This window comes from Bison bison, unplaced genomic scaffold (genome assembly GCF_000754665.1).
Source record: "Bison bison bison isolate TAMUID 2011002044 unplaced genomic scaffold, Bison_UMD1.0 scf7180017864289, whole genome shotgun sequence".
Classification (NCBI taxonomy): Eukaryota; Metazoa; Chordata; class Mammalia; order Artiodactyla; family Bovidae; genus Bison; species Bison bison.
The window spans coordinates 17,412,184-17,428,008 of record NW_011494861.1 but is presented as its reverse complement, the minus strand read 5'-3'; the positions used below and the strand labels follow the sequence as shown (position 1 = coordinate 17,428,008).

Genomic DNA, 15,825 nt, shown 5'->3' with positions numbered 1-15,825 from the left:
GAGTTGACTCATTGGAAAAGACTCTGATGCTGGGAGGGATTGGGGGCAGGAGGAGAAGGGGACGACAGAGGATGAGATGGCTGGATGGCGTCACTGACTCGATGGACGTGAGTCTGGGTGAAGTCCGGGAGTTGGTGATGGACAGGGAGGCCTGGCGTGCCGCGATTCATGGGGTCGCAAAGAGTTGGACACGACTGAGCGACTGATCTGATCTGATCTGATCATTTGTATCATTTCTTTTTAGATTCCACATATAAAGGATGTCATAGAATTCTTCTCCTTCTCTGACTGGACCTCACTCAGTATGACAGTCTCTAGGTCCATCCATGTTGCTGAATTGGCATTATTTCATTCTTTTTAATGGCTTGAGGAATATTCCATTGTGTATTTGTACCACATCTTCTTTATCCATTTCTCTGAAATGTCTAGTTTTTGAGAAAAAAGTTTATGATATATACCAAGAAGCAGGAAAAATTCAATCGATAAAAACTATCCCATATGTTGCTGCTGCTGCTAAGTCACTTCAGTCGTGTCCAACTCTGTGCGACCCCCATAGACGGCAGCCCACCAGGCTCCTCTGTCCCTGGGATTCTCCAAGCAAGAACACTGGAGTGGGTTGCCATTTCCTTCTCCAATGCGTGAAAGTGAAGTCGCTCAGTCATGTCTGACTCTTAGCGACCCCATGGACTGCAGCCTACCAAGCTCCTCCGTCCATGGGATTTTCCAGGCAAGAGTACTGGAGTGGGTTGCCGTTGCCTTCTCCATTCCATATGTTGGGCTTACTAGATTGAGACTAGTCAGCTTTTATAGATAATATTCAATGAATTAAACCATAATTAAGGAGTTAAGGGGAAATATGACAAATATATCTTTTCAAATAGTATTAAAAATAGAAATAAAAATCAAATCAGAACTCTGTAGTTGAAAAGTGTAGTAACTGAAAAGAAGAAATAACTGGAGGGACTCAAGAGCAAATTTGAGCTGGCAAAAGAATCAGTGAACTCAAAAGGCAGATCAATAGTGTTATTCAGTCTAAGTAACAGGGAGAAAAAAGAATGAAGAGAAAAATGAATGAAGCGTCGGAAACCTGTGAGACACTATTGGACATACCAGTACATACAGTGCAGACTCACAGAGGGTAAGGTGAGAGAGAAGAGCCAGGAAAAATTTGAGGAAAGAATAGCCTAGATCTTTCCCAATTGTTTAATAAACATCACTTTACACATCCAGGAAGCTCAATGAACTCAAAGTAAAATAAACTCAAAATGGAAAAGACCAGGAACTACCAAAACAATTTTGAGAAGGAATAAGGTTTGAGGACTTTTTCTTCCCTATTTCAGAATTATAAAGCTCTATTTATTAAGACATTGTTGTACTAGCAGAAGAGTAGATATGCATGGATCAATTGATTAAGAATTAAGAATCCAGAAACAAATCCTTATTTATAGTCCATTCATTTTCAGTAAAGGTGCCAAGCAATTCATTGGGGAAAAAGTAGTCTGTCTCAAATGATACTGGGACAATTGGATTCATATCCATCCACATGCAAAAATATTTACTAAGGCCTTTACTTCACACCATGCACAGAAATTAACTTAAAATTGATCACAGACTTAAATGTAAGAACCAAAACAATAAAACTTAGGGGAAAAAAATAGAAAAATCTTTAAGAACTTGGGTTAGTCAGTTTTTATATTTACAATACCGAGTGTTCTATAAAAAAAGTTAAAATGAACCTTATAAAGTTAAAAACTTATCAAAGTACAAAAGCTTCTGTACTTATCTGAAAAGATAAGCAACAGAATGGTTGAAAATATTTGCAAAACGCATTTCCGATGTGTATCCAAGAGTTTCAAAGAACTCAATAATGGGATTGGAACTGTCATGTGTTGGTGGGAGTGTGAAATGATATCCTGCAGTTTGTCAGTTTCTCAGAGTTAAACACAAGATTGTAACATGATACAGAGTTTGCACTTTTCAGGTATTTGCATAAGACCTAAATAAATGTCTATACAAAGATTTGAATGTGAGTGTTTAATAGCAACATTATTCACAATAATCAAAAAATTGAAACAAATATCCATAAACTGGTGAGTGGGTGGACAAGATGTGGTATATCCACACAGTGGATACTATTTAGCAACAGAAAAGAATGAACTGCTAACACAGTTAAACCTGTGGATGGACTGTAGAAACATTAGGTAAAGAAGCCATCCATACATAAAAGTTACATATAGTATGATTCCATTTGTATAAAAGTTTTCAGAAAAAGGCAAATTTATAGAGGTAAAATATAGCAGTTGCCTAGGTTAGTGGGTGGTAAATATGCGTGAGGGGTCTTATTGGAATGAAGAAAATGTTCTAAAACTGATTTATGATGATGCTTGCACCACTGGGTAAAGTTAATAAAAATCATTGAATCATGTACTTGCAGTGAGTAGATTTTTACGATATGGAAAATGTATCTCAAGAAAGTATATTTTAAAAAGCAAATGTGGGAAGCAAAATTGTATTGCATTTTGTTTAACTTGAAGCCCAAAATGTTTACATTACTTTTCTCAAGCCATCAGAACGTAAGGATACATTAAAATTTTTCCAGTGTTTTGGAACTCTTAATACTATTTCTGGGGCCAGGATCTCAAGAAATATCAGTGGGACTCCCTTTCACACTCACATTGGCATATGTGTATACACTGTTTTGTACTAACCGTATTCTCCTAGCTACGAAACAAAACTTTCTCTATTTGCTTATCTTTGAAAATGAGTCGTTACCCTTAGTTTTCTGAGTATTATAGGTTGGATATTGTTTCTGAAACATTGATGAAATACCCTCAAACCAGTTAAAATTAGCTTTGCTTTCCATTTCTTCATTTACTGCATTTTTTTCTTCTTTTCTGTTTGTTTTTCTTTTAGATCACTGTGTTCACTACTATGATCTTCGTAACACTAAACAGCCAATCATGGTATTCAAAGGACACCGAAAAGCCGTCTCTTACGCGAAGTTTGTGAGTGGTGAGGAAATCGTCTCTGCGTGAGTATTACTCTTTTCAGAAATTGAGTTTAACATGTCATCGTGTACTGGTTTGTAATGTCACCATGGGTTTTCTGAAGAGTAACACTGTGGTATATGTACTTTTTCTTAAAATAGTAGAATTTTATAACTTATTTAATTAAAATACATGTGTATTTTCATCTGTATTGCTCTCTTTTATATGTTATTTGTGAAGAAAATCCAGATGATGCTATATTTTTTAAAGTTGCCCCCTTAAACATTTGAACTTCAGATTGAATTTCAGCCCCTGCTCCTTAAAAAACAGAGAAACAACAGTTGATACAATATAATAATGAGAAGAGTTTCATTTACTAAAGAGCACTGTATGTTTTTATATATTTGTATTGTGGCACAGTAGTATAATTTGGGGTTTAAAGCAATATTTGATTGAATATTGTTTTAAACTTGGAATCAGTATTTTATGATTCCATGTTACTTGATCTCCCTATGATTTCATGGTGAGTTTTACCTATATTTTGAAGAGAACTTTCTAAATATGACTGCTTATACCTGACAAATATTCTTTAAGACGCCTTCTGAACTAGAGAGCCATAAATAAGCTTTTAGTTATCTTTTATTTTGTTGAAGGTAAAAAAGGTGTCAACCAGAAAAGTACATCTCAGTTGCTAAAATAGTGTTGATTAAGCTTTTCTACCAACAGGGACAGTCCCTTCTGTTATCCATTTTATTGTTCTCTTTATATTACCCTAGTAAAAGCCCATTCTCAGTCTCCTTTTTTCATATATATTATTTCTGCTCAAGCTTATTCATACATTGTTTTCTTTCTTTCACATAGTTTCTAATATATCCTAGGAGATTATTAACACCAGGGCCTTATACTTGGGATCTCCCACCACATCTGTCTCCATACTGGTTGCTCTAGATAAGAACTTGGTAATTTGAGTTGATTTAACAAGGTAATTTGATTGTTATTTAAAAAAAAGAAAAAAGGGAAAAAAGAAAATGAGAGCTGAATTTCTAAGGGGAGTTAACAGAAAATTAGTTCACAAATGTATATTAAAATGATGACCAGTCAAAAAGTCTCCTTCTTTAGAAGTAATAATGGGCAGTAAATAACGAAAACTTTATTCAGATTCAAATATGAATGATACATGGCAAAAATGTTCTTTCTTAAATTTCAGACTTATAAGTGTTGAATCAGTTACTTTGATTTCAACTAGTTGAAGTAAGAAGTGAAGTGTTAGTTGCTCAGTCGTGTGCAGCTCTTTACAACCCAAAGGGCCATAGCCCCCCAGGCTCCTCTGTCTGATTTTCCAGGCAAGCGAAAATACTGGAGTGGGTAGCCATTTCCTTCTCCAGGGGATCTTCCCTACCCAGGGATTGAACCCAGGTCTCTTCATTGCAGGCAGATTGGCAGATTCTTTACTGTCTGAGCCACCAGGGAAGCCAGGAAGTTGAAGTATATGTATGCTTAACTGTATAAATTCGAAATCTTAGTTGACCTTTTTTAATGTAGATTTGTGGTATATATATTCACCAGTCTTTTTTCCTTTTTGGTGTTTATAAATCATGATGATTTTCCTCTTGAACATATTTGGTGTTTAAAAGTATGTGAGACAAGTTTACCCACAAGTATATTTGGAAATATGAAAAAAGTAATATTAAAACAATCCTACGCATACATGTTGCTGCAGCCTCTGAATTCTTTGACTAGCAGAAAAAAAAATTTAAAACAACATAAATGTCAGAAATTCCCTGGCGGTCCAGTGGTTATAGCTCTGCACTTCCACTGCCAGGGTCCAGGTTCGAACGCTGGTCGGGGAACTACGCAAGCTGCATGGCATGGCCAAAAAACCCCCAAAACCAAAAAACAGCATAAATGTCTGAGAATAAATCTATGTTGAAAAATAATGAGAAGCAATAGAGTTTTGGAAATTTGGAATGTGGCCTGTGAAATAAGAGTTTCAATCTTGGCTCTACTATTTACTAGCAGTGTTACCTTAAAAATATTCTTAACCTTCAATATCTGTTCCCTCACCTCTGAAATGGAACTGAGAATACTACTTATATGCTGTGATTCTTTGAATAAAACATTGTATGTCAAACATTTAGCATGGTGCCCTAGTCTGTGACTGTTAGAGAAAAGATGATTTATTATATAGTCATTAATAGAGAAATGTGTTTATTTCACACAAAATGTAAAACAAATTGTTGGATGAAGAAGAAGCACTTTGCAAAAATAATATGCTGTATGATTCAATTTTTATAATAAAAAGTCAGGAGTATTGAGTATTTTATTCAAATCCTCAGACTGTCTTTGCATGATAGGATTAGTGTTGATTTTTATATTCAATTATTTTTTGATTAACAGCTGCATTTGCATAATAGTAAGGTAAACTGTATAGACCAAACATTCATAGTATTCCTTGCCTGTAGGTACAACTCAGCTGTGAAGATAGTTTATATTTAATGTACTAATATAATTGAACAGTTGAAAAAATAAATCAACTGAAATTGGGAACACAACTCCCAATAGAGCTTTCTTATTGTTTGATGGTGGTCATATGGTGTTATTGATGGCTAATGGTTATACTTCCTATGTGCCCAGGGACTATTGAAAGCATTTAAATAAATTGATTTAATTTTTTTTCAATCTCTTCTAGGATTCGTCTAATCATGTAAAGTAGGAAAAACTATATTTCATATTTAACTGATGAAAATATTGAGGCAAAAGAGTTTGTATTAACTTTCCTAAGGTCAAAAGCAAATAATAGCATACTGAGCATTCTGACTCAGACAATCTGGCTCCAGAGTCTGCATTCCCTACCACCAAACTGGATTGCCTCTGATTAGTAGTAGTGATGCGTTTCATGTCATGAAATCTTAGAGGTGTTCTAACTTCTTGTGTTTCTCTCAGTTCAACAGACAGCCAGCTAAAGCTGTGGAATGTAGGGAAGCCATACTGCCTACGCTCCTTCAAGGGCCATATCAATGAAAAAAACTTTGTAGGCCTTGCTTCCAATGGAGATTATATAGCTTGTGGTAAGTGAAACTACTTTCTCCTGGAACTTTTAAATAGGTATCTTTCACCAAAATTGCATTCAGTGGAATAGATGACATACCAACTCAGGAAATGATCTGTACATTCAGAAGGTAGCCTGCTGAATTTTCTTTGGATTAGAAAAGCATTAGTCCTTCTCTCCTTCACTGAGCACAAGCCCCAACCATGTGAAACAGCATAAGATTGTTAACTGTATTATAAGAAGACATTTCTGCTGATATCTTAATTTTGGAGACAGTTGTGTTCTTAAGTCTGATGTTCATTTCCCCCTATATAATGTTCCCTTCAATAAACAGTCTGTTTGGGTAGTCTCGATCTGTTATTCTAGGACTCTCATTGTTGATAATCTGTACAAATTTAAATTATAAATATGAAAATCAAATTTGGTACTGTTGAAGTGCTTTAATACATTTGATTCCTGAGTATATGAACTTCCGTTAGTATTTTTAAATGATTTGGCCTTTATTCAGTAAAATTAACTATCTCTACATATATATACGTGAACTATGAACTTCCAGATGTTCAAGCTGGTTTTAGAAAAGGCAGAGGAACCAGAGATCAAATTGCCAACATCTGCTGGATCATGGAAAAAGCAAGAGAGTTCCAGAAAAACATCTATTTCTGCTTTATTGACTATGCCAAAGCCTTTGACTGTGTGGATCACAATAAACTGTGGAACATTCTTCAAGAGATGGGAATACCAGACCACCTAACCTGCCTGTTGAGAAACCTATATGCAGGTCATGAAGCAACAGTTAGAACTGGACATGGAACAACAGACTGGTTCCAAATAGGAAAAGGAGTACGTCAAGGCTGTATATTGTCACCCTGCTTATTTAACTTATACGCAAAGTACATCACGAGAAACTCTGGGCTGGAAAAAGCACAAGCTGGAATCAAGATTGCCGGGAGAAATATCAATAACCACAGATATGCAGATGACACCACCCTTATGGCAGAAAGTGAAAAGGAACTAAAAAGCCTCTTGATGAAAGTGCAAGTGGAGAGTGAAAAAGTTGGCTTAAAGCTCAACATTCAGAAAACGAAGATCATGGCATCTGGTCTTATCACTTCATGGCAAATAGATGGGGAAGTAGTGGAAACAGTGCCAGACTTTATTTTTTGGGGCTCCAAAATCACTGCAGATGGTGACTGCAGCCATGAAATTAAAAGACACTTACTCCTTGGAAGGAAAGTTATGACCAACCTAGATAGCATGTTGAAAAACAGAGACATTACTTTGCCAACAAAGGTCCATCAAGTCAAGGCTACGGTTTTTCCAGTGGTCATGTATGGATGTGAGAGTTGGACTGTGAGGAAAGCTGAGCACCGAAAAATTGATGCTTTTGAACTGTGGTGTTGGAGAAGACTCTTGAGAGTCCCTTGGACTCCAAGGAGATCCAACCAGTCCATTCTGAAGGAGATCATTGGAAGGACTGATGCTAAAGCTGAAACTCTAATACATTGGCCACCTCATGTGAAGAGTTGACTCATTGGAAAAGACCCTGATGCTGGGAGGGATTGGGGGCAGGAGGAGAAGGGGACGACAGAGGATGAGATGACTGGATGGCATCACCGACTTGGTGGACATGAGTTTGAGTAAACTCCAGGAGATGGTGATGGACAGGGAGGCCTGGCGTGCTGCGATTCATGGAGTCGTGAAGAGTCGAACACGACTGAGTGACTGAACTGAACATGTGTATGAACCTAAACCTTGTCAAAGCAAATCTCTTACTTTGACAGATTGTTCAAACTATAGGTTTGTAGACCACTCAGCTTTTGTTAGGAAATGGGAAATGAGTTTTGTAGATTATTAAAATCTGTGTTTATAAGTGCTACAACTTTTTTTTTCCCCTCTAGGCAGAAATCTTTTTAAATGTACTTTAAGATTATACTGTAATAACAAATTTCTGGTTCTTCTCTGCTGCTGCTGCGAAGTCGCTTAAGTCGTGTCCTCTGCTAAAAATGATTTTTATATCAATATTGTTAAATCATTTGACAATGATAATGTCTTTAGGTTAGGAAAATATACATTTTTTTCCTAGGAATCCTTTTTTCACATGATTCCCAAGAAGTCCTGTGCTCTGGTCTTTCATATTTTACTATAAAAGATTATTAGTCTCTGAACTTAAATGTTGAGTAATAGTTAACTTATGAATATGAAGTCCTAATACTAAGTTCTTCCATTCTAAACAAAAAAAGATATTTTAAAATAATTATTGGATTTTTTTGTTTTAGGAAGTGAGAACAACTCTCTTTACCTGTACTATAAAGGACTTTCTAAGACTTTGCTAACTTTTAAGTTCGACACAGTCAAAAGTGTTCTGGACAAAGACCGAAAGGAAGATGACACAAATGAATTTGTTAGTGCTGTGTGCTGGAGGGCACTTCCAGATGGGGTGAGTTTTTGTATCAGTTTTTCCACCTTGGTGTCTCATATGATGCACTGTGTTTATATATACACAGGTGAGCCTTGTAAGTTTAAGATATAAATTGTTGCATATATTTTCTTTTTTGCTTAGTATTACATCACCAAAGGAAATAGACATTTTAGAAAGTAGTAATTGAATTGTCACTAAAGGAACAGTAATTGAAATGTTACATCATGCTGACATGATGTCTCTCCTGTGTACCCATAGCATCATATGCATACCTCTGTTACATCATTATCAGATTATCTCTGTATCTCTCCTACAGGACTGGAAATTTATCCAGGAAACATACTGTGTCTCATTTCCCTTTTTAATCACTTGCAGTATAGGCTAAATAAACATTCAGCTGAACCTGGTATTATATTAGGAGGAAAAAGTTTGATGTGGATAAAGGAGAGTGGCCTATATGCATACCTAGTTAAGTACTATTTCAGGGCAGAATTTCTCTATACAAAATACATTTATATGAGAATATTTCAACACATTTGATTTCTAAACAAAGTTTTATTTCCAGGTTGCCCAAAAAAGTTTCCTCAAACTTATCATTCAGTTATGCATTTTAAAGTACAAGCTTTCTCCTAGGTTATATGAAGAAGTGATTGTTTTTATTATCTTGATTTTGTAAATGTTAGTCATCTGTTAATGTCTCTTTTTTTTAAATAACTTTTTAGGTATTTACTTAGTTTTATTTTTAACAAAAAAAAATTCTACTTGATAGGTACTTTAAGACTTCTGAGTTCTTATACAGTTTAAATAGATGTATTCAGGCTATCTTGTTTAAAGTTCTGTTACTCAGCTTCAGTTTTGGTAGTGGCAGACAAGATGATTTGGAGTATGTATTTCCTCAAGATGATTTGGAGTATATACTTCCTCTGAGTATAACTAGAAAGTTAGATGAAGTATATGTATTTTAAAACCAAAACCTATTTTAAGTCATTGGAAAATGAACAAGATAGAAAAGAATTAGCAGTCTAGGAATGTGAGCCTGGCTTTTGAATATTCTTTCTCCGCTGGGCACATTTGCCAGTTTTGGTGGAATGTCTGAGAATACTTATGGTAGCTTCATGGGATCACAAGGAATACAGTCTAGTGCTCGCCACCATATGGGTGAACTCACTTTGGTCTTGGTACCCAAAGGGCTCTAGTCTAGAGTAAACCAGTCGAAGATAAGCCCCCCTGACTCTATTTCAGGTCACATCAATCCTGAGTAAATTGAGGTTATCATGGATTTCTAGGGTTCACAGGATGTAAAATTAAATCCTCTATGCAAGAAGGCCTTCAAAAGAAGATCACCTAAGAATTTTATTCTTTTGCAAAATTGCAAATGTAATAACTAGGCACAATAAAATGTAAATAGACATAGGAAAGGCAAGATGACATGAGTAAATTTAGTGTAAAAATTGGACAATAGAAACAAAATCACAGCAACTCTGGGTATTATCAGACATAGCCTGGAAATAACCATACTGACAAAATGAAAGGCAAGGTTGAAAATTTCAATTGGGAAATAAAAAGTAGTTTTAAAATGAAAATTCTAGAACTAAGAAAATATAATTACCAAAATTAGGAACTTAGTGAATGGGTTGAGTGGAAGATGAGGCACAGTTGAAAAGAGAAGTAATGAACTTGTAGTATAGTTAGAAGAAAATATACAAAAGTAAGCATGGAGAGACAAAAAATGATGAAAAAAGGAGGTGGAAGTTGAAGTAAGAAAGTTGACGCTCAGTCACGTTGGACTCTGTGACCTCATTGACTGCAGCCTGCTAGGCTCCTGCCCATGGAATTTTCCAGACAAGAATACTGGAGTGGGTTGCCGTTTCCTCCTCCAGGGGATCTTCCCCACCCAGAATTCAAACCCACATCTCTTGCACCTCCTACGTTGACAGGTGGACTATTTACCACTGTGCTACGTGGGAAGCCCCAAAGCAGATATTAGAAAGGATTATTGTTGATAAAGCTTTACATCATTGATGAAAGACATTAAGGCAGAGATTCAGTAAACTTTCATACCCCAGAGAATAAATGACTTGAAACCTACATTGTGAGTAGAGATTTAATATCAGATCTGGACCCTGAACATACATAGACCTGCATGAAAATCTGACCTTGGGTCCACCTTCTCATAGCACTTTGCTGTGAAAATAAGCTGTATTGAGACAAATAGGGAATGTTATGTGTTAGGAGCTAGTTATCTCTTAATTTTACTCTGAAACCTCATCTGTCACATTGCTTCTGAACTGAGAGAACTGTGAGTTGACATACTGGCCTTACATCTGTGCAGTGTGAACAATATAAGACTGGCAGGAAACCAAGGCACCTCTCTTTGCTGAAGTGAACCACCTGCATCTCAGCTGTCCTTGGCAATTGTGCTCACTTTCTGTGGTTTGGGGAGAGATCCAAGAAGCTATGCATGGTTTTGAAGATGCTGTGCATACTGAATATCCTATCTTATATCCTTTTATAAAGCTAACGAAGTGCTAGATTTAAAACTAATTGTGTCTGCTCCTGTGACCCTTGCTGGTGGTGGGACACATCATTAAAACTGCTGAAAAAATACAATGGGAGATTCTTAAAAGAAAGCAAAGAAAAGCTGTCTTCAAAGAAAGGGTAATTGGACTGACAACATCTCAATGAAACAATAGAAATCAAAAGATAATGGAGCCAGATCTAAAGTGTGTAAAGGAAAAATACCTGCCAATCTAGCATTCTGTATCCAGTAAATGAAGACTTTTTTAGATAAATAAGATGAAGCATTTGCCACCAGTAGAAAATTTTCTACACTAAAGAAAATCTTAAAGGATATTCTTAAGGCAGAAGGGAAAAAAAATGCAGAAGATGGAAGGTCATAGTTGCAGAAAGGAATGGAAAGCAATAGAAATGGTAAATATGCAGTAAATCTAAAGCAATGATGTCTGTTGGACATAATACACACATAGAATTAAGTACTTGACAATAATAAGTCAGAAGAATAAATGTGGTTAAACTGTCTCAAGCCCTTGCTTTGTCAAGGAAGGTGGCAAAAGAACTAATTAATATTAGACAGAAAGGGTGCATATTATAGTTCATAGGATAACCTCCAAAGTAGGTTCTTAAAGTCCACTTTTTCTCCTAGGCTTATAATATTTGCTTTTTAATTCCTTCCATTTAAAGTCAGAAAATGTCTAAAATTGTTTATTTTCATCTGAGGGACAGTACTTTGTCCTTTCTCTTTTTCTATCTTCCTAATACCTTCCCTATGTCTAAAAGTTGGAGAAGGCAATGGCACCCCACTCCAGTACTCTTGCCTGGAAAATCCCATGGATCGGGGAGCCTGGAGGGCTGCAGTCCATGGGGTCGCTGAGGGTCGGACACGACTGAGCGACTTCACTTTCACTTTTCACTTTCATGCATTGGAGAGGGACATGGCAACCCACTCCAGTGTTCTTGCCTGGAGAATCCCAGGGACGGGGGAGCCTGGTGGGCTGCCATCTATGGGGTCACGCAGAATCGGACACGACTGAAGTGACTTAGCATGTCTAAAAGCACGTCAGAGTCTTCTGTCCTTTGTTCTTCTGTTAGTGGCTTTAGCATTTCTACTGTTAGAGTGCCACAACCTCTTGTACCACATTAAATTTTCAAGAGTTTTAAGATAAGTTTGAACTGTATCAAAAATACTTTTTTCTTTTTTTTAGAAGAAGAATTTTTTTATTATACAACATAGGTCCTCTCTAGGATACTTAGAAATGGTAATATTTATTCTATACTAATAAAGAATGCAGAATTCTTCATTTTATATTTTGTTTTTACTTTATTATTTTAATTCATTTGAAGATATTTTAATTAAACTTTAGTAATTTAGAATTATTGACATATGAATATTCTGTTATTGCCAGATTCTTAGGATTTTAACCCCCAAGAGTTAATCTTATTTGTATTGCCTATTTCAGTATTAATGTCGTGATTTTTTTTAAAGGAGGGAATTTGTATGAAATAACTGCTTGGACTACCACTTACCACTCTACTTTTATTTAGACTTTGAAATTTAATTTCCCCATTGGTTGGTTTTTAAATATAAATGAAGTGAGCTTGATCATATGTTTAACTTGCTGTAATAAAAAAAAATTACTATCCATTTATTTGAAAAAACAATTGTAAAGTCTAAAACTGTGTACTTGAATGTAGTATATCCATATATGATTGAACATCTGAATACATTCCATTGAATAATTACACAATCTATGAAATAGTGTGGTTTGCTTTATTTCCATGTATAGCAGTCAGCTATGTACTTTTGATTATAGAGAATGGTGGGCTAGTGGACTATAATTTCATTTTGTGACTCTTCCTTGAAAAGTATCGCATAATTTATTTTAACCTCTTGTATCCCAGTGTAGTAATGTTTGCTGTCTGATACTTATTGGACAAGCCATTACCTGGATCTGTTCGTGTTAGTTCTAGTTTCAGCCTTTTCTTCTAAAATATTCTATTTACTCACAATTTCTAGTAAGTATTCATATGGACTAACATAACATTTATTTCTTTGTTCCCTTCCTCCTAAAAGGCGCCACTAGGGAAGCCCAAAAGGCAGTAGTGATATGATTAGTTTAAATAATTATCCTTAAACTAATTTAGAGTTGATTCCAAAGAAAGTTCTTTTGCAGCTGAATATTAGGAGAGTGTGAAGTCAGAGTGAATTTCCTTGGCAAGCGCATCATCAGAGAATACTGTCATCATCTTGAAACTGTGCATAGGTTTTGATTTTTGTTTTCTTCCCCAAATAGTTACAGTAGCTTATTATTGAAAGAAACCGTTAGTAATGAATACATGTATATTTTAGAGAATTTAGAATAACAACAAAAAGAGAAAATATCTGTTATCACTTTATCCAGAAATAACTAATATGGGCATTTTAATATAATTAACATGTAATTTTTTCCATTCATAGGAACTTTTTCCCCCAATAGCAGTGAATATTTTATATATTATTATGTATTCTTTACCTTTTGCCTTTGTCATGAACAGTTCCCAGATCTAAATGTATTTTGAAAAGAGAGTTTTCAGTGGTTCCATATTATTCTAAGGATTTACCATAACTGGTATACTATTGTTTTGCTGAAGATACTTTACTTTTTACTACTGTGAATAATGCTTCTGAATATTTTTTAGTAAATCTTTAAATTTCTAATTCTTTAGGAGCGAACTTTAGGGATTTATTAATTTGAAGGAAATGAATAGCTTTAAGGCTTTTGATTAAAATTAGTAGATTGCCTTATAGTACCGTCAGTTTCGTTTGGTCTTACACAGAGAAAGTCCAGGTGTTGCAGTTTGACCATACCCATAAAACATGGACTGTAATGCCAGTATCTTTGCCAGTTAGAAAATAATCTTCTTAGTAAAAGAATGTTTATTAGTTGTTTCCATAAACAGTTTTCTAAAACATTAACTTTTGATTTTTTACAAATTTCATGTTTATGTACTGAAAAGTTTTCTTTTTTTTTTTTTAAGAAATTCTTGCTTGAACAGGAAATTCAATACAACTGATAATATTTTATAATTATAGTCCTTTGGCAATTTGATGTTAGTAATTTATATCTATTCCATTATCCTCTACATCCCACATCTACCTTAAAACTAATGCTATAGAGTGAAAGTAAATTTGGAATGATAGTCTTATTCTTTATTTCTGTTGTATCTTTTTTTTTATCATCACTGCTTTATTCAGACACTGAAAGTTAGGTAAAGGAGACTATATATGTTCTATATCTGTGGATCAATTCTGTGGCATATCTCTTATCTGAAACAATTGGTATGAAATATAAATTGTTTCAAATTTATGTTGAATATAATTTAACAAAAGGCAAATTATTTTCTGTTAAATAATCGTATCTGTGTAAAGGGACACTATATTTTCATTGACCTTGGCAGACCTTGAGTCCGCGGTGACTCCTGCTGAGGCTGTACGTCATATATAATTATCTAGTCTTGAGTCACCAATTATAAATAGATATCTACTAATGAAAGACAAAGCTTGTAAAGGATACTTAAAGACTCTCATAGGTCTTCAAAAGTGACAAATGTATGTATATACTATATCCTCAGAAAAAGCTTTAGTTAGTTATTGAAGGGTTATTAAGGGTGGATTTTCCTCTTGCAGCTTAAAACACCAGGAGTCATATTGAAAGTTTTTATAACTCAGTAGTAAAGGATGTCAGATTAATGATATCCCTAATTTCCCTTCCTGAAACCAAGTCCAGCAAGACTTGGCATGGAAATTTGTTAACAGTGTTAATCACCCATACTATGCAAAGTTATAACTATATTAGGAAGAGGCATCTTTTTTTAGTTATATAATAAAATATATTCTTACTTCTTACAAATAAAACTTTATATAATGAGACATTTATTATAAAATGTTTTTAACTGAAACTTTGTGTTCTTATGGAAATCTTTTCTTTACCTAAATCTGTCATAATTGCTCTCCATTAAAATATTTCCTGAATGAATAAATACACTGCTTTGTACGATTATTTGTGTTCATGTCTCCTGTCCCCTGCTAGTCTGTAACGTTTTTGGAAACAAACATAGTGTACAGAACAAGGGCAAAGACCATGGAGTCAACCACTAAGGTTCAAATCAGATTTTCCACTTACTAGATCTTTGACCTTGCTCAAGTGCCTTAATTCATTGTGCTTCAATTTCTTCATCTTTAAAGTGCTAATGATAGTAATGACTACCTTTACACTTAAATTGAAAAAAGTGAGGAAAACCACTAGACCATTCAGGTATGACTTAAATCAAATCCCTTATAATTATATAGAGGAAGTGAGAAATAGATTTAAGGGACTTGATCTGATAGAGTGCCTGATGAACTATGGACAGAGGTTCGTGACATTGTACAGGAGACAGGGATCAAGACCATCCCCAAGAAAAAGAAATGCAAAAAGGCAAAATCGCTGTCTGAGGAGGCCTTACAAATAGCTGTGAAAAGAAGAGAAGCAAAAAGCAAAGGAGAAAAAGAAGAATATACCCATTTGAATGCAGAGTTCCAAAGAACAGCAAGGAGAGATAAGAAAGCCTTCCTCAGCAATCAGTGCAAAGAAATAGAGAAAACAACAGAATGGGGAAAGACTAGAGATCTCTTCAAGAAAATTAGAGATACCAAGGGAACATTTCGTGCAAAGATGGGCTCAATAAAGGACAGAAATGGTATGGACCTAACAGAAGCAGAAGATATTAAGAAGAGGTGGCAAGAATACACAGAAGAACTGTACAAAAAAGATCTTCACAACCCAGATAATAACGATGGTGTGATCACTCATCTAGAGCAAGACATCCTGGAA

General features: G+C 35.1%; 1 protein-coding gene across 2 annotated transcripts in view; it reads left to right on the top strand.

Annotated features, from left to right (window-relative positions):
- Positions 1 to 15,825, top strand: part of RFWD2 (ring finger and WD repeat domain 2, E3 ubiquitin protein ligase) — a 196,193-nt gene that overhangs the window by 143,782 nt on the left and 36,586 nt on the right. For both annotated transcript variants that reach the window (XM_010850106.1, XM_010850105.1), the window contains exons 15-17: positions 2,914 to 3,031; positions 5,931 to 6,055; positions 8,313 to 8,473. In XM_010850106.1, coding sequence (XP_010848408.1) covers positions 2,914 to 3,031; positions 5,931 to 6,055; positions 8,313 to 8,473 — 404 coding nt within the window. The remainder of the gene's footprint in view (positions 1 to 2,913; positions 3,032 to 5,930; positions 6,056 to 8,312; positions 8,474 to 15,825) is intronic.